At 38.2% G+C, this 27,381-nt stretch overlaps 2 protein-coding genes across 3 annotated transcripts; one reads left to right on the forward strand and one right to left on the reverse strand.

Annotated features, from left to right (window-relative positions):
• Positions 1–365: 365 nt before the first annotated feature.
• Positions 366–21,888, reverse strand: LOC139960071 (uncharacterized). Of its 2 annotated transcripts, none has more exons than XM_071958123.1 (15): positions 21,501–21,888; positions 20,211–20,494; positions 19,428–19,652; positions 18,523–18,633; positions 17,365–17,467; positions 16,726–16,864; positions 16,191–16,273; positions 14,202–14,279; positions 13,450–13,543; positions 13,079–13,297; positions 9,968–12,365; positions 9,281–9,445; positions 8,449–8,555; positions 7,655–7,765; positions 366–6,911 (listed from the first exon to the last, which is right to left on the reverse strand). In XM_071958123.1, the coding sequence occupies exons 2-15, from the start codon at positions 20,473–20,475 to the stop codon at positions 6,822–6,824; spliced, it is 4,188 nt and encodes a 1,395-aa protein (XP_071814224.1). In that variant the 5' UTR covers positions 20,476–20,494; positions 21,501–21,888; the 3' UTR covers positions 366–6,821. The 2 variants fall into 2 exon arrangements, with proteins under 2 accessions (XP_071814224.1, XP_071814223.1); XM_071958122.1 differs by having other exon boundaries at positions 21,567–21,887.
• Positions 21,889–22,386: 498 nt separating this feature from the next.
• Positions 22,387–25,594, forward strand: LOC139960089 (uncharacterized). The gene is made up of 2 exons (XM_071958166.1): positions 22,387–22,841; positions 24,517–25,594. The coding sequence occupies exons 1-2, from the start codon at positions 22,437–22,439 to the stop codon at positions 24,718–24,720; spliced, it is 609 nt and encodes a 202-aa protein (XP_071814267.1). The 5' UTR covers positions 22,387–22,436; the 3' UTR covers positions 24,721–25,594.
• Positions 25,595–27,381: the final 1,787 nt, after the last annotated feature.

A 27,381-nucleotide genomic window follows, 5' to 3' on the forward strand; every position in this document is an offset into this window, starting at 1 on the left:
TGCTCAATGACCTAAATGCTACTAGAATTATCTACATCATTCTGTTTTGGTCTATGCATTTGGGTATGCTGCATCATACTCACCTTTCCCACAAGATGTCAATTAAAAAAGACTAGGTTTGGATTGGTTTTCCTTGTTAGGATGGAACAGACAGAAATAGAAAGAATGATGACTTTGCTAGGATATTTTCTTTTCTTGATAAACCCAGAAAAGGTATTTATCTAATAAGTAGAGAAAATTAACAGAAACAATTTATGTGATATTCAATTGATATGAAGGGAAACTGTACAGAATACTGAAATGATAACAGTGCTTGCTTTCAGTAGGGAATCTGTACAGAATACTGAAATGGTAACAGTGCTAGCTTTCAGTTTTTTTTTCCTGTTTGTTATTTTAATATATATATGGTATTTGATATAATATGTGTGAGTCAGTAGCCAACAATTCAGGGACCCTGGGATGGATGTGCTATATAATATAGTTATTGTACCACAAATCCAGACAATAGCCGTCTGCCCTGTTGCATTATCTAGCATTGAATTTGTCACACACTGGTTAAACCATGCATGCTCCACCCATAAAAGAAAGATAATCCAAGGTCCCTGAACAAAAAGCCCCAGGAAATATGAAATAACTAAAATTGCAAGGGTTTCTAAATTAGTAATTGCATGAACCAGAAGAATGAAATTACATTCAGGGAGGGGGGCAGGGGTAGGGGGGTTGTCATTAATTTTTTCTGTACTCATTTACTCATATTAGAATGGTTATAAATACATAAAATCTACAAGTAGCCAAAATGATACATTAATACCCAAAGTAAAATGTAGTAGCATTTGAATTTGTTGAATTTGAAGTATCAATTATTAAATTTATCCAGTCTTATTCAGCCTGTAGCCTTGTATTCCACAATTGGTATCATCCGAACTATCATGGGTATCATCAAACCGGCTAGCTCATGCCTGGTTCGTTTGTAGTGTTAAATACCTGTATCCTGAGGTGAGAAATATCCATTACCATAGCCAGCAAACCCTCTGAATACATTTCAAAATTTGACAGGGCACGATGAACGTTGTGTCATAAGGACCTCGTGAATGGATCTTGTGAGGGAGCCTTTTCTGGCCCATGTAACATTAACACTGTAAATATATTATGATATGAAAAGTAAGCTAATGAATCTCTTTTTTCATAAAATTAACGTCATTTTGTATTTAAAAAATTATTAGAATTCTAGATACCTCAGATTTTGGGATGCCTTGGTGAGTCTTTGGCTTTACTATTAAAATATTCTAGCAATAATGTATTTTTTATCTGTTTCGTATCATATTAATATTAGAAAGGCAGGTGAATAAAATTTTGAAAATTCATAGGTTTTTGTGAAAAAAATTCAAATTTGTGTGTATTTCTTTCTTTCAGTGTTCCATGTTGCTATTTTTTTTTTCATTCCTTTATACACACAATAATCAACCAATCACTGTTGGAGATTTCAGTTCAATCGACATATCAGCAAATATTGCAACTTGTAACCGTTGATTCAACTTTCAGCTATTGATAAGGTGACAATTACCTAAACAATGGCTGTATGGTTTGAAAACTTAACCATTTTTAACAAGTCACACATTTACTTGGAAAATGCTGTCTTTGTTCGAAATATTTAGCACTTCCATACTTTTTAACCAGTAGAATTTGAATGATGTGGAACTGGTATTTTAAAGTCTGTATGCATTACACTGGTTCCATAGCACACAATGAAAGTTCCTAGTTAAAAGTTGTAACAATATGCCAACAGGTGCTATGCACTTGTTAAAATTCTTAAATTCCTGCATCAGTCAACATTTCTGGTATAATTTTAACCAGTTCTAAGTTCGTTTTTTCTTGTCAAATGACTTCAATAATACCAATGATCATAATTGTACAAGAGCAAACATACCAATTCACCTTGAACACGACTCCAGTTAGTCCTGTGCTCTGTTAATTAAAAATTAATTAATATTCCAGTCCTTCAGCTTATCAATATGGCAAATTTGCCTATATCCACTGTTCATATTTGGGAAAGTTCTTTTTCTTGAGGGGGGGGAGGTGAGCAGGGACAGTTACCAAATTTCCAAAGAAAGAAATTTAGCTCAAAAGAAAAGTTTGAAAAAGATTTTCATATATCATGATCCAAAGTGGTGTATATTTTCTTTAACAATACCAACCATTCCAAGACATACATAAAACCATGTTTTTTTGTTTTTTTTTCATTTTCCTTCCAATGATCTCTTCTCACCATCAAGGATGCAACATCATCCCCAAGAAATATTCTTTTATACATCAGTGAATTGTATAACAGTGAATTGGCTAAACTATCATAAATTATATTTTTTTTAAAATAATACAATTAGATTGTTTTGCACTAAGAAGCAGTTTGCTCTAACTATTCAGACATGACAAAAAAAATACAATTTTAAAAAAACAAAGAAGGTTAAATCAATTTGTAATCCTAATCTAATAAAGTAAGAGAAACCAATTAGTCACAGAAATAACAAGGCCTGGCTATTCTCACTAATCATAATTCTTTGATTGCTTAATTATCATGTTACTCCACCAAAAGAGGTAAACATGATTCACATTTTCAAAATTAGGGTAGGGCGTGCCAAAACAGATCACCAAAACCATGTTGCTTACACAAATTCTGTTAAACATTGACGATATGTTAAAAGTTGTTTAAGTTATTTCTTATACTGTTGGCTTGTATTGGTGGGTGTTGTCAGAGAGAAAATACTGTGATAATTGTGAAGCATTTCTGAAACAATTACTAAAGCTAAAAGAATTTGGTTTGGGAGAATTTAACGGTCTCTCCTCGTCACCCCCTTCCTCTGCCCCCCCCCCCTCCTTCTCTCCCCAAGACTTTGTTCTTAAGGGTGTGTAACTTTATCTGGTTTTAACATATCTGTTATAGTAGGCATATCTGGAGAAGCTGTGGGTCAACATGCCTACATATCTACACTCAAGAAATTAGTTCAGTGTTTGGGACTCCCATTATGAAGAAGCATTTACTCTTAATTAAGCAGAAAATAGTAGTTAGGCCAAAATTAACGTATTAACCACCTTAGGTAATAATAACTTTAACATTGAGCCTTTGCTATACGCAAACTAAGTCAGGACGCGATCATCTGTTACGATAAATACGTTACAAAGCTAACATTGGGATTTGAATACATATTTCATCTTGTCTGTATGTTCCGACACAAATACAATTAAGTAAACACACACAAAAAATGTGTTATGTGATCATGTCATTGCATGATGGGAAATATTACGTTGCTGACGCAACCTGCTACTGTAAAAGCCACTTTACAACATGCTTTCTTGTAGATTCAGACTGTGGACGACCACTCACAACCGTTGAGGACTCTACAATTAGACGATTTTTAAGTTTAGGGGGTCATACTAATACTCGTAAAACCTGTTAGCTATTTACTATTAATAGTTTGTTGATGTCAATCTGACCATACCTTTCCTCAAATCGAAGTAACCTGAGCATAATTCAATGTCCGGTCTTCATCTAATGATATGAAGTCCCTTTGGCCAAACGACGCTTACATCAGCTGAGATTTTTAATTTCATTAGATGTATCCAAATATATAATGACCTCTTTAACTTTACCGCTTAAAGTCTGTTGAGTTAGTATTCCGACACAAAACCGGAGTTTAATGATACACCAATATTTAAGAACCTTTCAATTGTTTCTCCAATTAAGAATTGCAGTGAGTTATTAACCTATCCACAACATCCCTTCATTTTCCCCCACCAAGTGAATAAACATAAGGAAGAAATTTATGAATTTAATTCCATTATTAATACTGAATTGCCAAGACACTATTAATGTCAGGATTAAAACACTTGCCAAAAGTAAGTTGAAAATTTTTCAAAACTTTTTAAAACTTTTACTTCATTACTTCAAAATAAAACTCGACCATCGTTATGAGATTATAGTATTGAATAGCACCAAACAAACTTACACAAAACGAACTTCGCACAGCAGTGGTAACTTCTGCTTACAAATTCAAAGTTTTCTTCTTGCAAGATGCAAGTGGTCAGTGTCAGGAGAATCTGCCTGAAAATGCAACGCACCATACTAGCAAAACTGGTAAAATGCTGAAACTATCTCAAGCCAAGCACAAAACATGGACTGTGTTGGACAACCATTTCAAAAGCCAACTAAAGTTATAAACTGAGTGCCTCAAACACCTTCTTTGCCATTCATACTACACAACAAGACTGTTCTCTTACATTGATCAGGTATCTGAAAATCTTCCCAAAAAAAAAGCTGTTTTACTCAAAAACAAAATAGGAAAAGAATAAGAGTTTACAAGCAAGGAATGCTTCACAGACAGTTCAGATAGTTCAGTAGCCTATCAAGCCTAACCTGAGATGACAGTGGGTGACCCATCTTCCCCCACCAACGCCCACATCTTCTACGGATAAAAGTAAGACACAAATGATGGTTTAGAAACAAGTGGCTACAATAACCGAATTATTGGAAACACTATGTAAATGTTTAATATGGTTGGTCTTTTAAAAGGTCATCACTTTTAATAACAACTGTAATTTGACTACCTTTTGTGCAAGAGACCCTTGACATCTTTTGAGATATTGCACTCTCCTTCTGACCTTTGACACATACCATCTTTCTATTCTCAGGTCAAAGGTTAATTTCTTTTCTTATTTTTCTCTTTTGTAAATTCCAGTTACACGCAGCATGCTCAAAGCCACGAAGCAGTTAACTTTGATTGATTGAAGTATATTCCATGACCTAGGCTCATAGAGAATGGCAGGGTCACCCTTATTTCCGCTGGCTATAAACTTCAGTTAACTACTATACTCTGAAATCTGGACACATCAAAGAATATTTTAAGACTGAGACCAGTGAAACCAAACACAAATACTAAAACAAGCCTGTGAAAGATATCTGTTTATGTCGGTAACATTAGCATACAATGAGTACTGCCAATGAGAGCACAGTTCAGCTTAATAGCTAAGAAAAAAAGCCTTTGTTAATGTTTCTTTGCCTCAAGGTGCTGTTAATTTCCTTGATCTTCATTTTCCAGTTAAAATTTTAATATAATTCAGTCATTCCTTTCAGTCACATATAAAGATTAATAATCTACTGATTAGGGAAAATAATTAACATAACAATATGACATATTGGACACATATTTGAACAATATTGTGCATGACAAACAAGTCAATGTTTTCCCTACAATTACACCATTTTATTTGCTCATTCAGGGCCTCTAAATCATGGATGCTTTATAATTCAAAGAATTGTTTAGTCTGGAAGAGTAACCAAGCCACAACTCATCCATAATGCCAATACTGAAATTCCAAGTAATTAATATGCAAATACCTCTTAATAAAAATGCTCACATGATAATCCACATAACGAAATCACAATATCACTTCATATTATATCTTTGTTTTAAACTTAAAAATCTCTTTGTGATATAACCAAGTATTCTATTAAGTTTTACACTTTTTTTTTCTTCCCTGTTAAATTGTAACATTTTGTTTTTCATTACACTATATATATACATGTTGCAGCATATTGAAAAAATATATATTAAAAAGTTAAAATGACCATCACTTAAACATGGCATCACTCAACAGTAACAAGCCTATATACGTGTACATATAAATCAACCATACTATTAGCAGAGATAAGGACCTCGCCAATTATATTGTGACTGTTCATTGTTAATGCCTATTCTCTTTTCGTCATGGCCTGTGAAGTTTGTTTCATGGCCAAATAAAGCCTTGACCCTAGTAGGAGTTTAGCAATTTGATGTGACCATTTCCTGGTAAGATATCTAAGGCTACTCCACTAAGTGTAACTTGATCAATGGAAGTCAGGAATACAAGAAGCGTACGATTACATGAATTTTATAATCAACGCTGAAGAACGGATCCACTCGTTCACATTTGTGTGACAGTTATGCCAGTTTGTAAAGAAAGAATCCACTACATGAAGTTGTTTAATATGAAGAAACAATTACTTTGTGAGGACATCTGCATTGAGGACATCTGAGGACAAAGTGAGGGCATTTGCAGATTGCCAGACATAAAGCACAGAAATAAGCCATACTGAGCTCACTCTATGTGATGAAGTCATCATGAAGCCATTTTCTATGTTTCCCATCACCAAAATTTGAGAGAATTACTGCAAATTTACATATCAAAAAGAATCTGACACATTGTCACCCAAAAATGATGGCTAGGTGGATCAAATTCCCCACAGGCATGAGATCATGTTGTTTTACACTGTTTAAAAATGTATTTGTGAAGGCCAGGCCATCGAGCACTCTGTCTCCTTTTTATGCCAAACAAAATACAAACCGCTATCTCCCCCTATCCTGCCACAGTTTTGAAATACACACAGTAACAGCTGTTAATAACCTCTTTAATATTTCCCTAGCAACACATCCAAGGGTGTATAATATGCAGAGACTAGCCCTACTAACAATCCAGCTAGGGAAACATTCATTCCAGTACACTTTAAGAAGTGTAGTTAGCTTCATCAATTACTATACTGAGTTTCATCATTCCAAAGCTTCAAGAATCTGACAAATCCAACCACCAATGACTTAGTTCCAACTGGTCCAAGTAACCCTTCAGTTCCCCGGCCATCTCCCTCTGCCCTCACCATCACATAGGTCAGCAAGATAGAGGACCCCATTGTTCTTCGAGTCTGGATATCGGCACCTCATTTTTCTTTCTCCCAACGAGAAACCACAGATCGTCTCCCGTGTTTGCAAGAAGTTTCTAACCGTCTGACTTTCTCATTATCTCCAGTTATTTGTACGCCAGCTGTGAGTTTTGTTGTGACCAAATCGATGGTAGCTGCTGCTGCTGCTATGCCTACGATTCCAAAACTGCTAGGAGAGGGGAGAAAAATTGTATAGGAAGGAAATAAGTAGATGTTTTAGACTAGGTTTTGATCTTTTAATGATGGTTAGACTATCAGTATCTGAGCTCTTCCATTTATCTGGAACTTTTTGAGTTGGACATGACAAAGAGCGAGACAGATAATCTTTGGGTCTTTAGTTTGATATTTGGCACATCGTTCCCTCGAGACTTAAACCGAGGCAGAAAATAAAAGCAGCTGTCTTCATTCCCAAACCAAATTTTCATCCCTATGGGTAAATCCATCCAACAGACAAAAGCACAAACCTACCTATGGCTTTCCAACCAATGAAACTCTTGAATAGAAATGTCCTACTTAGTCTAGAGTGTTTTGTATTTCCTTTTTCTTTTTTTCAAGGATAACCAATCAGCTATCACCTCCTCTTATCGAAATTTATCATAACTAAGCGCGAAAAACTGTTAACAAATAGTTTATCTACTTCAAAAAGCTCAATATATGAGAGTTGGAGGGCCTCATATTCCAATCCTAGCAGGATCTTATTCAGAGGGCAAACTGGAAGGGAGGAAAATAGGCTAACAATGCATTAGAAAAGAGACAACTGAGTGAGAACCAATAAACAAAGACTGCAGTATAACTAGACAGACCAAAGGCGGAGGAGATAAACTGTCCAAAGGTGTGGAATAAATTAAATAATTCATGATCCTTCTTGTATAATTGATATCATTATCTCAGATGCATATTCATACTTACAGGCGACCTGCCTTTGTTCTTGCTGCTCTGATAGTGCTGAAATGGGTTACCATGGTAACCTCTGCCATACCTGTCTGTGTCATCTTCTGGCTTCTTTTTAATCTTCTTGACCTGGAAAAAAGAAAGAAAAAAAATCTTTTTAGAGCACGGTCTGTTTCGAACTCATCGATACCCGGTCTACTGCAAATTAAGCTCACGACTTGTTTGGTAAATTTTCGTATTCTTGGATTTGATTTGGAATTTCAAAGTGAGCATCAAGTTGTTGGTTGCAAAATATCCTTGCAATGAAAGACTCTCCCACCTTTATCGTGTACTATTTAGAAGTCACTACTAGCTCGCATGAGAGATGATGAGACCATTTATAAATCTCAGTGAAAATCTGCTAATGAGACTAGATCTGCTAAATAACAGACAGGTACATTACCAACACAACACTGCACCATTAAACTGCAGGTACTGATTGGAAATTTCCCCCGACCAAAAACCGTTCGATTTTTCCTCAAGTTTAACAAACCTATAAACATCGATGCAAGTAATTTACTTTTGGGAATATATATTGCTTCACCTAACTTACTATCAATAGCAAAGAATGAAACATTAAATACCATAAACTAAAAACACTTGTTTTCTACAGGTACAACAGAAATACTCATTTTGTACACCTCCAGTCGATAACCCAATTAAATATTGTCCCTCAACTCCGTAACATCTGGTAGTGCTGTGTCAATGCGATAAATCTGATAAAGTCCCATCTTGTTACTACAGAAGAGTTTGATTTTGTTGCAATGACGCACCTTGCCGCTGTCAAATTCCTCATTGTAGCTGTCCCTCTGCTTGGCTAGCCGAGAGTCCCTCTCTGCCTCTTCATCGACCAGGCTCTTTCCTCCGCCCCAGGATTGTACTGAGGAGAAACAAGCAAAATAAAATAAAACTGTTAGCAAACTGCTTATCCACTAGAGAGCCTGTGTAAGAGAATGTGTAAAAGTAAGTTGGCCTGACGTTTCGATCCTAGCAGGATCTTCTTCAGAGGCTAAATGACAAGTAACAGTAACAGAAGGGACAAAAACACGCACAGAATACAGACAGGTTAATGAGAAACAAGCAAGATAGATTATGTTCGCAAGATCCCACTCTCTCGCTTTTATAACACTGTACATACCGTTCAACTTCTAGAATAAGATTTATCCAATTAACTGGAAATGTTGACAAGACAAAATTAAACTACAAAATGATTCATACTTTTCTAAGCAATATAACTTTTAGCTGTCGATAACATTTCTATATTTGTCTGACAAGACCTAAGTCACCGACCGGATGAAAGAGATTTTGTCCCAAATTAGCAGAATTTATCACACAACTAATTTCTCAATCACCAATCACCCTGCATAATATCAAAATCATGAACCTATCGTTGTTATATGTCCATCGATTGCATTTAAACTGACCTATTCAACAGAAAATAGTGACCTAAATCTCAATCTGATCATTTTTATGCACTTTAATATTGTTTGAAATCAAGTATCTCTTTATTCATATATTAAGTCTAGTGTTGGGGAGTATTCTGACTTCAAGCTTCACGTACAGAATTAACTCTTCCCAGATTGCGGTCATCCAAGATCTACATACCTTGCGAACCGTAACCACCGAAGGAAGACTTTGTCAGGTGGCGTACGACATCGTCTGAGCCCTTCCAGCGTCCATCCCAGGACGAACTGCCGGTGGAGTTGTTTTTATCCTGGTGAGACTTTTTGTTTTTACCTTTGATATGGTGATCCCAGCTTTGCTCTTGTACTGTTGAAAGAATTATAAGTGATTACCCAACCATACTCAATATAAATTCTGACCTAAACTTGTTCCATGGAGCACTGGGGATAACTTTTGACGTCAAGTTCCTCAATGAATCGGGACCAATTCTCGTTAATATTTTGAAACAATCACAGAAGGAAACACAATTCCTTTGAAAGGGTATAAACAATGAAGGTCAAGAGGAATTTTGTTGAATAAACATACATGCAACTATGACTGTGGGTAAATAACAACCACCAAAATGAACTTTGACCTTAGATTCTGGGGAAACAATCAAACTGGACAACCACCCAAAGATGATTATGTCAGTATTATCAAAAATTCATTAACCCATTATCTATGAGGCAATTTGCCAAAATTGAGAATAGAAACAGACAGACTGATAGAGAGATTAACCAACAGAGAGACCAATGAAAACAAAACATGGCTGCCTGAAGATGTCAAGAGCAAAATGCAACGAATATATGATAAATATCAATTACCAATTGATGACAATTTTTAACATACCATCTTTCCGACGCTTGTGGTATTGCTTGGCATCCCTGCTCTCGTCTCTGTCTTGGCCATTTTCCATCTCTCCGGGAGGGAAGTATTTTTGCTTTCTATGCGAGGAGTACCTTTCCTCATCCTCATCCTCCTCGCTATCCTCCAGCAACATCTTTCTATCTCCATCCCTATCTTTCCTCTTCCTCTTCTTGGCCTTGTGATCCCCCGTCGCCCTTAACCTCGCCTTCCCCGCACCGTGGATGCGGTATCGATTCGAGTCCGTCGTCTTCGTATACTCTGTGCTTCCATCCGAGGAGTCGTCCTCGTCGCTGCTCTGGGGAGTTCTCCTGCCGTTCTGTTTGAAACTATCCAATTGAGAGTAGTCTTTCTTATCAGCTTTTGAATTCTTCTTCGAGGAGACGTTCTCTCTGTCGGAATCGCTGTCGATCGGCCTCTTCTCTCGATATCTTCCCATTTCCTTGCCTCTCTCCCAACTCTCTGTGATAACTTCCTTCTCATCAGGTCTACAGTCTTCCTCGGATTTATCCTCTTTATCGTCTCTCTGCTTTCGCTTACGTTTCCTCTTCTTCTTCTTCGAGGCAGAGTCCTCATCGTCGTGGCGATCCTCGGTGGCGACGACGTACCACTCGTAATCCTCACAGTTTGGTTGATTCTGTCTATCCTCGCTATCCGACAGCAACTTTTCTTTCTCGCTCTCGGAATCAATCTTCCGTTTCTTCCTTTTGTTCTTGTGCTTTGTTATTTTCTCTGTGACGAGTTCCTTTATCGCCGAGATCGTTGATTTCTTTCGTTGATGCGAAGTCGCACCGACGGGAGGTGTTACTCCGTCATCGTTCACGCTGTTCGTAGTTTCATCTCTCTTAACGGTCTGCGGACCTAAACTTCCTGCATCTTCACTCTTGCCGGGCTTTCCAAAAGCTGTTGATGAGCTGGACCAATCGCTTTCTCTTTGCTGTTTCTTTTCCGCTGTTTGAGAATTTCCACCTCTGAAAGAATCGGGAGGATTTTTTACAGAACAGGGAACGGCCTCATTAAAACCGTCCGGTGACTTTGCAGACAAATTTTTCATTTTGCTTTCAACCGAAGAGTGTTGGTTCAGACTTTGGCTTGATTCTGGTTCATTTATGATTTGCTCTTGGGTGTTTGAGCCACCCTTGACAGGGTCTTTCACTGAGGAAGCTTCAATTCTCGACTCCGGTCTGTCTCCCTCTTTGGTGACATCTTTGACAAACGACAGCTGTCGCATAGCCGGTGATTTCATCTCGCCCGGAGCACTCTTACCGATGACTGGAAAAGCTGCAGGTTTGTGCGAGCTCTTCCCTCCACCGTTGCTCTCCTTCCGAGACTTGCTTCGGGAGCTGTCCTTCTGTCTATCCGTGACGTTCCACTCCTGTGTGGAATTCGACGAGACGCTCCCTGTGCTGCTCTCCGAATTGATGGAAGGGGATATGAGAGTGTCGGAATGGTTGACGTGCCAAGTGGAGGTGCTCTTGATCCGTTGAGCGTTACCGTTTGTCGTGATGGTCAGCTTGAGAGGTGAGTCGTGGCTCTGAATGGCGGTCAGGTCAGTACTATCTGCTAAAGAAGCTACGTTCGCATCCTCCTTGGCTTTTGCTTCCGCATCAGTGGTCGTCGTGGATGTGTCAGCGCTGGTGCTGGTGCAGGTGCTACCGCTGGCACCATTGCTACCACTGGTACTGGTGCTGGTGCTACCGCTGGTGCTACCACTGGTACTGGTGCTAGGCTGTCCAGAACCAGAAGACCTCGGCGCTTGCTGAGAAAGTCTCTTTGCCACGTCATCGTAATTTTCGTCAGAGTCGCTCTCCGAGCTGTCGTCGGCCGCGTACGGCACCAACCCCCCCTGGGGCGTGTCACCCCAGGCGTTCATTGCTTTCGGTTTCACCAGATGCTCCAGTTTAGTCTTCTGGCCTATTCTTTTGCCTTTATCACTGCCACCGCTTCTTCCACCACTCGGCGAGGGTTCTTGGTTTAACTCGCTCCGCATCTGCTGCTGTTTCTTCAGTGTTTGCAGAGTACCGGCGACGCCCTGACTCTTGATTGAGAAGGAGAGTTTCTCCCGTTTCGACGGCAGAGGCGTTGCCTTGGAAGGAGCTTGAAAGGTACTGGACTTAAAGGGGGTAGTAGCGGTTTGAACAAAACTCTGGGGCTCCTTCTTAACCGGAGGCAAACTGGAACTAGGCGGGGCTGGCTTTGGAGAAGGCTTGACAGGTGGCTGAGGTCTCGGCGATGACTTTGGGGTCGTTACTGAAGACGTCTGGACTTCAGATTTCTTACCCATAAATCCGCCATTCTGGCTGTTAGCTAAACTCGGAGATTTACCGGAAGTTTGGGGAAAGGGTCCAGATATTCTCGATTTAGGATTCTGCTTAGGCCCATTCTGAGAGAGAATAGAGGAAACGGCCGGTTACTTTTTTAAGTTACAAGTTTGATGGAGATTAATGGGTGCATTAACATCCATGTGAAAAGGGCAGTTCAGATTATCATACAAAGCTTACATTGGTAAATATAAATATGGCAAGATATATACATTGATACAAACACATCTTTACTCTCTCTACTCAAGTTTGTGCACTTGAGCAATACTGTACCAACCTAGCAGCCCTTAGTCTATTGTTTGTCACATGTTTGTGTCCCTCAAACTTAAAGCCATATATGAACCTAAGATGATTCTGCAGTTAGCAAACAAATTCCATGAATTTTCAAAGGGACCTTCTCGACAAACTCATAAGAGTTACAGACCCTTGTGATAAACTATGCTACATACAGCCATGTACTGCATAACAACAGATGGCAGTAAAAATGGAGAACTTTAATGGAATTTTGGAGGTATCTTCAGTCTAGTTAACCATTTTGCAGCACTTTTACAAGATCATGACAAAAGATGTTTCCCCTTGTGATCAGTTAGGTTTCATTCCATGGGGTAACAAATTGTCTATTTACCCAGACTTTTTCATAATATTGTATTAATTTTTTCAGTGTGCATTTCCACATATTTAGACTAACTTTTATGCCCTTATTGTTAAAAATCTCCATTTTCCACCTTTTCTACATTTGAGGGTTTCCGTAAATGCGGGAAAACCTTTAACTCACTTTGTGCCCTGAAGTGGACCCCTGAGGCTTTCTGATGTAAAACAGAAGATATGCATCCTGGTTCATCACTCGATTCAAACTGGCCTGACTGACATGGGCATCATTCATACAGTACCACATCTTGTTGGGGGCACGGACGAAACAGAAATAGTGGCCAGAGTTGCACGAGGCCCCTTGGTGGGTCAGTACTGCATATAGGTTATACAACACTGCTGGACCCTGTTGCAGGGAGATTCAAAAGTGACATAATTACAAATTCATCTGGTTTACAAGTCCTTTCGTCGAGGCATCGTTCGTTGTTTTCGGGGTACTCGTAAATCTCTTTTTTGTGATATTTAATATGGATGGAAATAGCAGAACTGTTACTGTACCTTGGTATCACTCATGTATGGACGAATATTTAGCGTTTCTGGATAGGATATATCCTTGTGGAGCTTGCCTGAACCAAACCTCTGGAAATCAAATCTGTAACCAACAAAATCATCATAATAAAAGTAAGCAAGGAAAAGTATGAAATATAAACTCCTGATTTTACTCGAAACTACTGCCGATAAACAATCGCTCTCAAACATTTCCAATTTTAACTTCAATGTTAACTTGAATTTTAATTGATTGAAAGACTCCTGCTTTCTTATATGCCCTACCCTCATCCCTTGAAATGTTCTCATCAGGATAAGGTAAATGGATGCTAAGTTGCAAATTTTACCTCACCAGCTAACTAACAAACTCAGCTACAGAGATGTTTTGCCAGATTTCTCTAAATCAAACCTATTTCTCCATAGAAAACTTTGTTCTTGTTTTGTCTTTTCCTTCTTTTTTCCTTCTTTTGTTGTTGATGACTGTAAGGGGTGGGGGGGGGGGGGTTTCTGAGGTCCTCTTCTAGATTTTTCATGGAGCATAACTGAGTAACTTCCAAGCCACCTATTCAATACCAATCCTTTAAAATTTTCCGAATAAGCAGTTAAATAAGGGAGTGATGTCCAAAGAATCACAAAATACCTCTCTGACTCTGAATATCGGCACTTTAATTCTTGGCCATTCACACTGTAGCTTAAATGTATAACTAAAGCCATGCAAGTGAATGAAATACTGTAAGCAGAAGATGGTCAACGCATTGACTTACTTCTTCAGGCATAATGTGAGCACGTTGGAAGACCGATGGATAGTAAACTTCTTCTGAGCTGTCACTTGTCGTTTGCACCTGTAAACGTATTATTTAGAAAGGGAACCTTTAACATGTTGTATAATTTACAGGTTAAAGACATTATCCCTTGTGCAAAATGTCTGTGTTGATTGTTAGCTGCCAGGCACAGCTTTAAATGCCCCCTCCCCTCTCCTCCCCCCCCCCCCCCCCCAATGACAGACATCTTCAAGAATAGGTCAGCAAAACTTAGGGTATAAAGACATGTTTAGATTATGAAACAAAAATTGTAAAGTAAAAAATTAATTTTGCAATATATCAATATGAGGGACAATTCAGTTTTCTTACCCACTGACAGTCTGTATGGTAAGATGAAAATGAAACATTACTTAAAAGTAATGATTAAATTTCTCTTACCCACTGACATTGTCTGTATGGTAAGATGAAACTGAAACATTACTTAACAGGAATGATTAAGTTTCATCTTACCCACTGACATTGTCTGTATGGTAAGATGAAACTGAGACATTACTTAACAGTAATGATTAGGTTTCATCCCACCCACTGACATTGTCTGTATGGTAAGATGAAACTGAGACATTACTTAACAGTAATGATTAAGTTTCATCTTACCCACTGACATTGTCTGTATGGTAAGATGAAACTGAAACATTACTTAACAGTAATGATTAGGTTTCATCTTACCCACTGACATTGTCTGTATGGTAAGATGAAACTGAGACATTACTTAACAGTAATGATTAGGTTTCATCTTACCCACTGACATTGTCTGTATGGTAAGATGAAACTGAAACATTACTTAACAGGAATGATTAAGTTTCATCTTACACACTGACATTGTCTGTATGGTAAGATGAAACTGAAACATTACTTAACAGGAATGATTAAGTTTCATCTTACCCACTGACATTGTCTGTATGGTAAGATGAAACTGAAACATTACTTAACAGGAATGATTAAGTTTCATCTTACCCACTGACATTGTCTGTATGGTAAGATGAAACTGAAACATTACTTAACAGTAATGATTAAATTTCTCTTACCCACTGACATTGTCTATATGGTAAGATGAAACTGAAACATTACTTAAGAGGAATGATTAAGTTTCATCTTACCCACTGACATTGTCTGTATGGTAAGATGAAACTGAGACATTACTTAACAGTAATGATTAGGTTTCATCCCACCCACTGACATTGTCTGTATGGTAAGTTGAAACTGAAACATTACTTAACAGTAATGATTAAGTTTCATCTTACCCACTGACATTGTCTGTATGGTAAGATGAAACTGAAACATTACTTAACAGTAATGATTAAATTTCTCTTACCCACTGACATTGTCTATATGGTAAGATGAAACTGAAACATTACTTAACAGTAATGATTAAATTTCTATTACCCACTGACATTGTCTGTATGGTAAGATGAAACTGAAACATTACTTAACAGTAATGATTAAGTTTCATCTTACCCACTGATATTTTCTGTATGGTAAGATGAAACTTAAACATTACTTAACAGTAATGTCACTGCTAACTTCCGTAAAGACAAAAATTACTATAACAACAATCTTACTATCGTACTATAATCAAACTAGAATCATTCGTACCTTACAGTACTATAACAACAATCTTACTATCGTACTATAATCAATCTAGAATAACTCGTACCTAACCGTACTATAACATCAAACATGAACAAAATGGCAGCACCATCTCATAAACTTTCAAGCCATGTTCTCTAAAAAAAAGAAAAGAAAAAAAAGAGGATTTTGAAGGATTTCCTCAGCCACTTCTACCACATAAAATTCAGATGGCGGTTTAGGTTTTGATTCTCCTTTGAGATGAGTCCATCTTTTTACCGTTTCCGCTAATTAATCAGTCAGGCTGTGCAATAACTACTGGATATGATAACGAGTCCACAAGTTGATTGGACAAGCTCCACTCACCTTGCACACTTGTACTTGTTGTCTCCATCTAACATCTCTGGTCGGATCAGCCGATCCAAAGCTTTGTTGACCGAAGGAACGTGCTGTGATTGGGAGATGGCATGCGATATTCATCAAAATGAAAACAGTTGGAAGAGTAATAAATACCTTTATAATGAACTGTTATAAACTACCAGTTGCAGGGATGAACCAACCAAAAGCAAAACTAACTGGTAAATGTTTACTTGTTGTCTAATACCATATTTATTAATACTACCCTCTGTACATGCTATGGTAACGAATAATTCATTTGACACCACATGGTTATACTAGGACTAGTATTCAGGTTTGAGAAAAAAAAAAACTATTTTTCCCTGCCTAAATATACATTTCTGAAGAGGACAGCATTTTCCTAAAAATGTTAGGCTTGCTGGCTGTCGAAGGGTTAATCCCTACTTTCACACACTGATCATGTTTCTCTCCACGCAATTAGGTTGGGCCAAGTGGGACCATTTCTAGCCAGTTTGGAATTCATACATAAAGATTGTGGTCTCACCTTTATATCCAGTCCTATATCTAGGAAAGGGTCAAACGTATCCGAAATGGCTTGACACAACGAACACGTCACTCTGCTCCGGTAGTAACCACCAAAGATCTGATGAACAATGCTGGTCTCTTTACTAAACTTATCCAGCCTTAAAGAAAAGAAGAAACAAAAAAGTGGGTCTTTCAATATAAAGAAAAATCAAACATTTTGACATATGACATGAGATTAGTGAGTGCTTTCCTCTGTCTACACAGAAATAAGAGCTTGTGATCGTGGGGGAGCTCTCAATATCTTGAATTCAAAAATATCTATATTACGACATTTGGACGCAGATGTTTCGATTGCAGATCAAGATTGAATGGAAGTTGATTCTAACAACAGATGGTCAATGTGAATCTTGTGGACTCGTTGCAAATCTAGAGTAATAATCGATTAAAAATACCGTTTCACGTCTAAGCTACGAACATTTAAGTGAAACAAAACATCAGAAATGTCTTGATTAGTGACCATTCTATTACCATATCATTGCTTAGTAAGTAACTACCGAAATGTATATACAACAACAACCACACTCCTTCGTCCCGGCGGTCAAATCCTGCTTTGAGCAATCCACAGAATAAAGACCAGGACAGGCCAAAGGATACTCACTTGTCATATCCGAATGTGCATGATCGCTGCATGGCTTCAATGATGTAACGAAGGAACTCGTGGGCGTCCTCTTGCCTACCTAGATGCATATGTTTAGCTATATCTGAAGAGAGGATGCAAAGAACTCGTCAGAATTGTGAGATACTGTACTTACTCCTCCACTGATCTTAAAGCAATATTTAAGGAGGAAGGATCCATAGGACATGTCAGAATTTATAAAAGATGACTTTAAGCAGAATGTCTTGATGTTCTAATTTAGAAACAAAAAAATTGAGTGTGGAGGACAAATTGTTTTCTTTTTTGAATAAATTCTAGTAACTCAACCATTTAACAATTTCTTTTAACTTTATTTTTCAACAGATCACCTCTGGTTGGCATTCAACACTACATCTCCAAAGTGAAATTTTCTGGGGGGGTGGGGGGTTAGGGGAAATATTTGGAGTTTTTTACTTTTCAACATCATTTGTGGGGCAATGTTTAAAGAAGTATAACAGAGGTCGACGACACCGGATTAAGAATAATTAGAAAATGATGATTGTCGGAACACAAAGCAGCTAGCGGAATGTTGAGATGGAGTTTTTTACTTTTCAACATCATTTGTGGGGCAATGTTTAAAGGAGTATAACAGAGGTCGACGACACCGGATTAAGAATAATTAGAAAATGATGATTGTCGGAACACAAAGCAGCTAGCGGAATGTTGAGATGTCAATGCATCCGACATAATAAAACCAGTACTGTAGAACACTTCCCACAGGGTTCACTCATGAGTGTTACAAGTTACATTTCATTTATCTTCACAATATAAATACAGAGAAGTTAACAGGGAAAATTGTGAAAGGAAGCACTCCAAAAAAAACCCAGAGGGCTTGTCTAGTAGAGCGCTCCCATAAGTAAATAGAGAGAACAATACAAGAAAACAGTCAAACATATCCACCCACACACCCACCAACACATAAAACCCACCCACCCCACCACCCACAATACATATATATACACATATGCATACATACACAATTGAATACAAATACACACATGCATATATACATATAAGTACAGTGACATTCCGAAAGACAGCTATCTAGTATTAATATATTAGCTGGTAGATACTTTTACCAGAAATGCCAATTCAAGATGAGACGGAAGAAAGCTCACTTACGTTTAAGCTTATGGATGATCACCATTGGTCGAACTGCTTGTCCGTGATGTTGTCCTATACGAACCAGATGGTTGTAGAGCTCACACAGCATACAAAAGCCTGACATTTGACCTGTTGGAAAGGATAAAAGACAAAACGGCTCTATGAGCAGGAATAACCTGTTCCACTTTGGCTACCCATCTACCCTGCCTCCTGTCCGATAATAATAATAAGCCCACCAAAGAGGCTATTAAGAACTGATGTTGACCACCAAGACAGGGTCGAAATTTTCAACAACTTTGGAAAGAAGTATCAGGAACAAAGTAGTAGTACACTATTAAGTTTGGACAAACAAAATCTTCCATTATTGAGAGAACAGGTTGTCTACAACTGCACACGTACAGTATTACACATGCTTTAGTTAGTCTTTGTTTATTCTGGAACCATTTTTAAGTCAAAGTCTGTCTTTCTTCCTGTGGACTACCTGAAGACTTCTCATAAAGCTTTGAATAGTATTGTAAAGTTTGATAAACAATACAAGTACGCATTGTATTTATTCTTTAAGCGTAATTCGTCATTTAATGGAGTTTTGGTTTATTGAGCCTTTGACTACAGGTCTGACAAGCATGTCAATATCTGTCAAAATGTAACAAAAATCTTCCTTGGATCAGTCACCAGTGGTCTGTAAATTTTAGGCCCACAAACCACGAGTTTCCATGACGACTGAGCCCCACCACCTCAGAATACATGAAAGCGAGCTTTGGCCGCTAGACGGTATAGCAAGCAACAGAACAAACCAGAGATAAATTTTCCAACCTACGGCCAGATCTCGCGACCCACCGCGAATGCTTTCAGCATCGCTCATGGGTCGCGGCCAATGGTGTACCGACACTTCTCCTTAGGTTAACACCGTGACATCCACTTACACTGTTCTTTGTGTTGATGACTCAGTAGATAGTTGGCTAAAGGAGGAGTGTACGACAGGCACTGCAAGGTTGAATTTAAGAAGCAGGTGTTTCCCATGTTGATGAGTCCAACTCCGATCCGGTGGCATTTCTGCCACTCCAGTCGGATCTTCTCAGGTTGAAATAAAACATGTTTTGGGTTGGGGATACCGTCTGCCTTGCCATTTTCAAGATTGGACATGCTCCCTGAAGCAAAACCAAAGACGTTCAGAAAAAAAGTATTTAAGATAGTGCAAAGCCATCTCCCTACCACCCCCCCATCCCCCCCCCAAAGTGACAAAACGTCAATAAGCAAGTAATCCAACGCATCATATGTAAACACAAGAATACCTTTCAAATAACACATACGCACACATATATTCCATAATGGTTCATACACGCAGGAAGAACTATCACTTGAAGACCCCATCATTAAAAGTACACATCATATATGCAGTGTGAGCCGGCTTTCTCTCATACATAATGTTCAAGCCATTCTTCTTACTGGCCAACATGTTATTTTTAACATTTGTATATATATATCATATGTATTTATGTGGGCAATATAACTGATCATGAAAAATTCCTACTCTCCCATATTGTATTCCGTTGAAGTGTCTTTCTCGATACTGCAGACACAACATGGGTCTTTGATATAAGTTTTAAATTTGTGCAGTCAGGATGATGGCATTGTAAGCACACAACACACTCAGAAAGCCGACACTTCTGGACACAGACGTTAAATTTTTTTGGGTCCTACTGTACCTTGGTTAGAAACTGGAACCATTCCTGGATTCACTCTCTCCTTAGAAGAATTCACTGGAACATACTTTCCTCTGAGATTTTGAAGGCAAAAGGATACTTCCTGTTCGGCAGGTTGAAAGTCTATTTTTTTAAGAAGGACTTGTTTGGAAGAGGAGACGATAAGCTGATCGAGGTCAAGAGGGGTGGTCTTGTTTGCTTTATTCTTATGGGGAGTTCCTGTGGATGATGTCAGGAGATCCCTGCGTAGTGAATCGTCAATTGTCATTATCTTGGTCCACTACAGGCTGCAATGACGGAGAGATATTTCAAGGAAAATAAGTACACATACTTGTATTAAAGATCAGTTTAACTGTACAATCAAGTTTTGGGATGATAACTAGCCTAACAAAATTTATGAATTTAAATTGTAAATTATATAGTATTTACATATATCTATTTATATAGTCCATACATCCCTATAACACTACTTAGCATTTGAAATTAATGTAAGACCTGGAATGACCGACTAGAAACTAAGCCTTGGTCTTACAGAGGAGCACATCTCTGGATTTGCTAGTACTAGCAGGGCATGCTTGCCATTGTAAGATATATACAGTACATGTGAGATGGTAACTCTTTGTACCAATATTAGTTACAAGGTTTAGTGAAATCATAAATCATTTCTCTTCTGTTGTATTTAACCTGTTGCTTGCTTGTGATTTATGTGAGAGCTGCAGTTAATAATGTAAAAAAGTTATAAATGTTAGAGTGAAAACATGTTCTGGAATGATTAGTTTTAATTTAATGAGAGCAATGTCCTTTGAATGAACTTAAATGCAATTGTTTAATTTTATAAATTCTGACCTGTAGGCCTCAGAAAGATGATTTGCACATATCAAGTGATACCTTCAGTGTCTTACTTGTTAGTGTTAGGCTAGGCCGTCTCATTGATCGTTCATTTCATTTGGGACATAAGTTTAACATTATCATTGGCAATCTTAACACATAGCCTGTGTAGGCCCTTGTTTAATTTTATAAATTATGACCTGTAGGCCTCAGAAAGATGACTTGCACATATCAAGTGATACCTTCAGTGTCTTACTTGTTAGTGTTAGGGTAGGCCGCCTCATTGATCGTTCATTACATTTGGGACATAAGTTTAACATTATCATTGGCAATCTTAACACAAAGCCTGTGTAGGCCCTATGCCTAATTTAACATTGGTTAGCCTAGGCCTAAGTTAAAGCTCAATTAAAGCACACCATCCATGGAACATTTAATTTATTATAGTAGGCTAGCCTAAATTTGTACCAGCAAACACAAATGAGAATAAACCGTCTTTGTCAGAAGAGGCCTTCACATTGAAACCAAACTTGCCATAACACAATAACAGATTCACAGCACGATGGTGGTCTGTGCACTGTAGCGTCTTTTTCGTACCCAGACTTGCCTAGCCTACACTGAGTACTTCTAGTACTACCACTTAGGCCTACAATTTGGACCCAGCTTGGTTACAAGTTACTTCAGTGGTAAAACGTTACGCTATCACGCATGCCATAACGGATGATATAGGATCTACAAAGCGTGTTGTATACAGTGCAACGACGAGAAATGACATCCGCAAACGAGACGGTCATCGTGGACCGCAGAAGACTAACTCGTCCCAATACAAAAATTACACAAACAGTCCCGAATTAGAGGCAACTCGTTCATGTACTATAACGCCACAGCGAGCTTTGTCACAATACCCACTTTCGCCTTGAAATGATTGTGAGAAACATTGTCTTTCACCCATCGCATGCGAGGAGCATTGAGATGAAGGGGTTTGTGGAGAGGTTAGAAAGTACCTAGAGGATTCCCTTAAATAATTCCCATGATTGTTTCCACCTTATATTTAAATCTACAAAGCAGTATGTCATGGACGAGTTGTCTCTGTGAAATACTTGTGATAATGAAAGCGGCGTCTAACATTGCCATTTTCCAGAAACATTGTTTGAAGCGAGTGCGTCATTTTCGATATCAATGTAAAGGCAACAACGAGCAGTACGCAACGTTATTATGATGATAAGTTTATATTTTATCATTTGATCTATAATTATTATACAAAACAAATATATTTGACAACTATTTATTTAAACCTTACGAAGCACCATTAAACACGTTCATTGTACCAAACTGATAATAGTTCGTAATTATAATTGGTATTATTTTCAACAGTTTGAACGAGCCATCAACACACATAAAAAGATGGCTGCGTCCATATGTCTAAATATGCAAAGAGCAGTATTCAACTACAGTCTTAATATTGGTAATTCTTTGTTGAAGGTTAATAACGGAGGTTGTAAACAGACAAATATGCATTTCCGAAACCAGTTGCTCAAGTTCACTTACTTTGTTAAGAATGGTATCTCAAGTAATGCTTCTGGATGTTATGTCGCACGAACTGGTTCACCCAACTTCAGAGGTTCACGGTCGCACCAGCAGATGTTACCTCAAACAACAGGCTTGTACCAAAACAGGTACAGTGTAAAGTGGTTAAACCATTCAGCCCAGTTGTCTTCCTCGTCGACATTATCCCACACAGATCTCAGAAAGGAGGTAGATTCCCTTAGTGACCAGTTCATAGAAACCAGAGAACTCTTGGATGACGCAGTAAGTTATTGACTAAGGTACAGTAACTATCATGGCCATGGGTTTAACGTTAGGCTGTCATAGGCGTACTTCACAATGAAGTCTTGTACGGGCCGGGTTTGGTCTGCAATGCAAGCTCATATTACTCATGTAAGCCAAGAGTCACATGTGTTCAAACAACTTTTGACTTAAGAATAACAAGTGGCAATATGATTTGCCATTTGAGGTCAGATTTTATTTGGCTACCGACTTTCTAAGTCAGTCAAGTTCAATTAAACAAACCAATCTTTAGGTTCCAGGATCAAAATTCCGCCAGGGATCTGATTCTCTTCGTCATCATCAAGTTCGATGCTGTTGGCCAAAGGCCATTTCATCGCTCCACAGAAAATTAAACTCCACAAATTAAACTCCAGAAGTTACTGTTGAAAATCAAACACTCCAGGTTTATCCTTCCAGAATGAATCAAGCCTCGATTTAAAACAGTTCAAAGAAGGAGAATTAACAACATGTTCTGGCAAAGAATTCCAATAAGTAATAGATCTCTGCGTAAAATTATTTTGACGAAGCGAAGTGTTCACTCTAGGTTTAACTAACTTGTACAGTAGGAGTGACCCCTCGTAACTGATCCATGTGATCTTATAAACAGGTCATGGGTAGAAATTATCTTGACCTATTCAAAATGGCAGTGGTGATGTGCGGAGTCTTCCGTGGATTTGGTATTTCTGGTTTGTGAACTTGAGAAAAGCGGCTTGTTTCTGTTCACTTGGTTTTGAAACAACTTTGTTCGTCATGGCTGCAATGCAGTGTTGTCGAATGGGGTGCCTTTGCCTACCTCAGTATTTGAGAAAGGGGTCAAATGCTAGGGCATACACTCTCGTCCGTCGGATGGGGTTGTTAAATGGTGGTCCCAGGAGCAGTAAGGAAACGTACTGTATTCACACCCCTGCCTAATTATCCTCTGAACACCTATCGAAAAGAGAAGGCTTGAAATGAGCTTATGTTCATCCATGATCTAACACGGATAGGACATCACATAAGCTACTGTAAGGCTTCCTGATCCTTGGGAAACTCTAAACTAACCAAATTTAATTACTTCATAGGTCACACTTCTACCTTGTTCTCTTTGTCATATCTGACCCATTATTATTGATTCATAGAAATAACACCAAAATGTCAACAAGTAATGCACAAAACTCTGATGACATTGGGCCAACAAATTCACACATAAATTAGGTGAAAAAAAGCATATTGAGTAGTGCTCAGTAAGAATGGTGGACATCTTTGACCCTGCAATAAAAATTGACCGAATCCTATGGAAATTGAAAATCATCAATAACAGCAATACTGAAATATTTATCAAAATGGCTTATCAAAAGTGCTGCAAAAAAGCCATATTGTAATGATTAGTTTTGTTTTCCACGGCTAATGTTTCATGTTTGAAATATTTTGGAAGTTCAGAAGAGGGAGACATACAGTAATTATATACTTGTGAATTGAAAACCTCTAGTTCATCAAATACCTTTTGTTACTTCTGTTTTTGATAATATTATGTACCATGACAGGTCCTACCTCCGTTGATTTGCGAGACCATATGCCAACTTGTACAAAAATTCCATACATAGGTGAACTGAAAATCTACATGCAAGTCAACTTTTTCTCACAAAAATACAGTCGAATATTGTTCTCTTTCTCCCAGCGGAATTCATTTGGTTCAGTTTATTTCAACGAAGATCTCAGCGAAGCCCAGGAATCTCTGAGCAACACTCTGGAGCAGTATTCAACACTTTTAGAGAAATTATCAGATGCGCAGCGACAACAGGTGGCAAGAACTGTTGGTCTGAAGATGGAGGAACTAAAAGCACAACAAAATATGATAATGGAGACGATAAAAGAGGATTAAGTTCAAATTATCTGCACATGCATGCAATGAATTTTAATGCACTGTTACAGTGTACGTAATAAAGATAATAATAACAAGAAAAATAATGATACGGTTCTTATATAGCCCATGTTCATGTATGTGTAAAGTAAGTTATTGATGTCAGTTTGCTAAGCACCGAGCTCTTTTGATGATATTGAATTTAATTTGATGGTGTGTTCTAATATTAACCAGCACTAACTTTAAAGTTACAGACCATTCTGAAAGAAGTAACATCTAAGGGCTTTGAAGAAGCTCCCCACAAAAGTAAGTTGAATGTGAATGACTTGAAATCAAAAAATTTGGTCCTGGACTTAAATGTTATCATGTGAATACATTTTGGAATTTGGAGGTTCTGTAAACCGATCTTTAGAACTTGAAAAGAGGAAGGAACATGCCTACAATTTTGTTCCAGACCTTTAAATTTAATGGAGTCATAGTAATCTCCAGTCATTTGTACTCTGATTTTTTTTTTTAAATCATCATTACGATTGAAAAGTTATTATCACTTGATTTAATTAAATATACATTTAATTTCATTTATCATAAATAGTAACAATAAAAAAGAAAAGAATTTGGTAAGCTAGAAATTGGCAGCAGTTGACTGGGGTTTTTTTTTGGGGGGGGGGGGGCAGGGTGGATGGTGGGGGGTATAGGGACATAAAAGGAATTTTGCCACTAAAGGTGGCGTAGCACAATTTGCCCATGTTGAGGGCAAAAGGCTTCCGAGGACGCACAAAGATTTTCTCACCTTGGTTACTCTAATTATTATTTACTACAAATGTATGACTGTGTTTCATTAATAACGTTTTCGGTCAATAGATGTATATGATATATTAATTGTGTACAATTACAATCCTCTTTGTTGTGTGTTTGTGTACTTTGAATTTGAGATTTTCGTTTAAATTATCAATCAAGTCATCGAGGATGCATGGAAAGGGTGATTGTAATGTTGAAGTGTTTTAAATAATGGGACAAACTAAAACGGATGACAGCGAATGACCAAATGACAGTTGACATTGTACAGGGTTTATTATCATTCGTGAATGACAGCGAATGACAACGAAGGACAACGAAGGACGGTGGTGAGTGGAGATAGAATGATTAACGGAGTGGAGTAAATGGGGTTATTGGTTTCCTGCGCAAAAAATGATTTGAGGAAAATCGCATGTTACATGGTTGCAGGGTTTTGGTTTATATTACAGATAGAAACCACAGGGAAAGTGTTTTTTGTGAGAATGCGCTTGAGTGCTGTGCTTTTGACATTTACCGCTGTATATTTATATAGAGGGATGCGCCCTCCCCGCTTCCCTACGCCACTGTTACAGAGTTGCTCCATAACTGGCGCAAATTTTCTCCTTTTCCAGTCCCTTTTGCACACCCCCCCCCCAAAAAAAAAAACTTTTTTTTTCATAGAAATGTCCAATTTAAAATTATAGTATTGTTAGTTTCTAACAATTAATATCGGAAAAATGATGTTAAATTTACTTTTTAAAATCAGACTTACAATTTCGCTTACTATAGCCTAAGGTGCGTTTGCATCTTGTCCGTACTTTACTAGATCTGTATAAGCCACGCACTTCGCGTCCGCTCAATCGGTTTGCGTGGCTTTAATATACCCACGAAGTCTGAACTGTGATATCCGGATGAAGCAAATGTCTTTCATTTGTGTCTACGCAATTTTTTAGTGTGTACAACATATTGTCATTCGTTATGTGTAACGCAATTGTCATTCGTATTAGTAACACCCTAAATAGTAAGTGAAAAGAATTTACACCGAAGCAGCTAGTAGTAATCAATGTTTGCTGCATGCTTACTATTTATACGGCTTGGCAGTGGCGGAGCGTCCGTACAGTCAGGGGGCGGATGCACCCTCCCCCCCCCCTCTCCCCTGACGGATTCAAATGGACTGCTGACTCCCTTTTCAGCTTTTTACCACTTCTTACTTATTCGTGATTATTTACTTTTTTATTGCGCTCTTATCTATACCTATTGACATTTGTCACATTTTGTTGGCGATGACACCTATTTATTCTTCGTTTATTTGCAAATTAGCAAGGCCAGGAAAGGGTCATTCCCGGCGATCTAGGAAGTATCTTAAAGTTTACTCAAAAAATTTCTGTACGCTCCGCGCCAACCTGTGGTGGCGCTCCGCTTAGATAGTGTCGAAAGCGCCCCTACAGACCAATCTCGCCCCCCTTCACCAATACCCCTAGCTCCGCCACTGCGGCTTGGTTATACGCAGGCAATCCCTACACAATAGAATATAGTACAAGCAGCCCAGGTATAGACTTCTAGCAATAAACATTGGTCACCCCCCCCCCCCCCCCATTCTGAGTATGGTAAATTTGGGTATAGTTAACACAGAAGGTCAAGGCAAAAATATTTCGTGTCAGAATTCAATTCAATGCACAAAACGAATCAACGTACAATTTCACGGTCCAGTTGCCATCAATAACAGGCGTTTTCTTACTATACTTTCTTCGTTGATACTTTCCATGGCCTTTTATTATTATTATTATTATTATTATTATGATTACCACCTCACTTGTGACATTCTGAGGGTCGGAATAGAACTGTACAGCCATCGGTATTCATTGTGAAACTCAAAACACTATATAGGCCTACGCGTCAACTCACAAC

Source organism: Apostichopus japonicus, chromosome 19 (assembly GCF_037975245.1).
Source record: "Apostichopus japonicus isolate 1M-3 chromosome 19, ASM3797524v1, whole genome shotgun sequence".
NCBI lineage: Eukaryota > Metazoa > Echinodermata > Holothuroidea > Aspidochirotida > Stichopodidae > Apostichopus > Apostichopus japonicus.

Excerpts from the sequence above, each read along its gene's own strand:
- LOC139960071 (XM_071958123.1), bottom strand. The coding sequence starts at position 20,475 with ATGACAATTGACGATTCACTACGCAGGGATCTCCTGACATCATCCACA. Across the intron at positions 14,280-16,190 it reads AACAAGTACAAGTGTGCAAG|GTGCAAACGACAAGTGACAG; the intron begins GTGAGTGGAGCT and ends ATACGTTTACAG. Across the intron at positions 7,766-8,448 it reads AGGAATTTGACAGCGGCAAG|GTCAAGAAGATTAAAAAGAA; the intron begins GTGCGTCATTGC and ends TCTTTTTTCCAG.
- LOC139960089 (XM_071958166.1), top strand. The coding sequence starts at position 22,437 with ATGGCTGCGTCCATATGTCTAAATATGCAAAGAGCAGTATTCAACTAC. Across the intron at positions 22,842-24,516 it reads GAGAACTCTTGGATGACGCA|CGGAATTCATTTGGTTCAGT; the intron begins GTAAGTTATTGA and ends TCTTTCTCCCAG.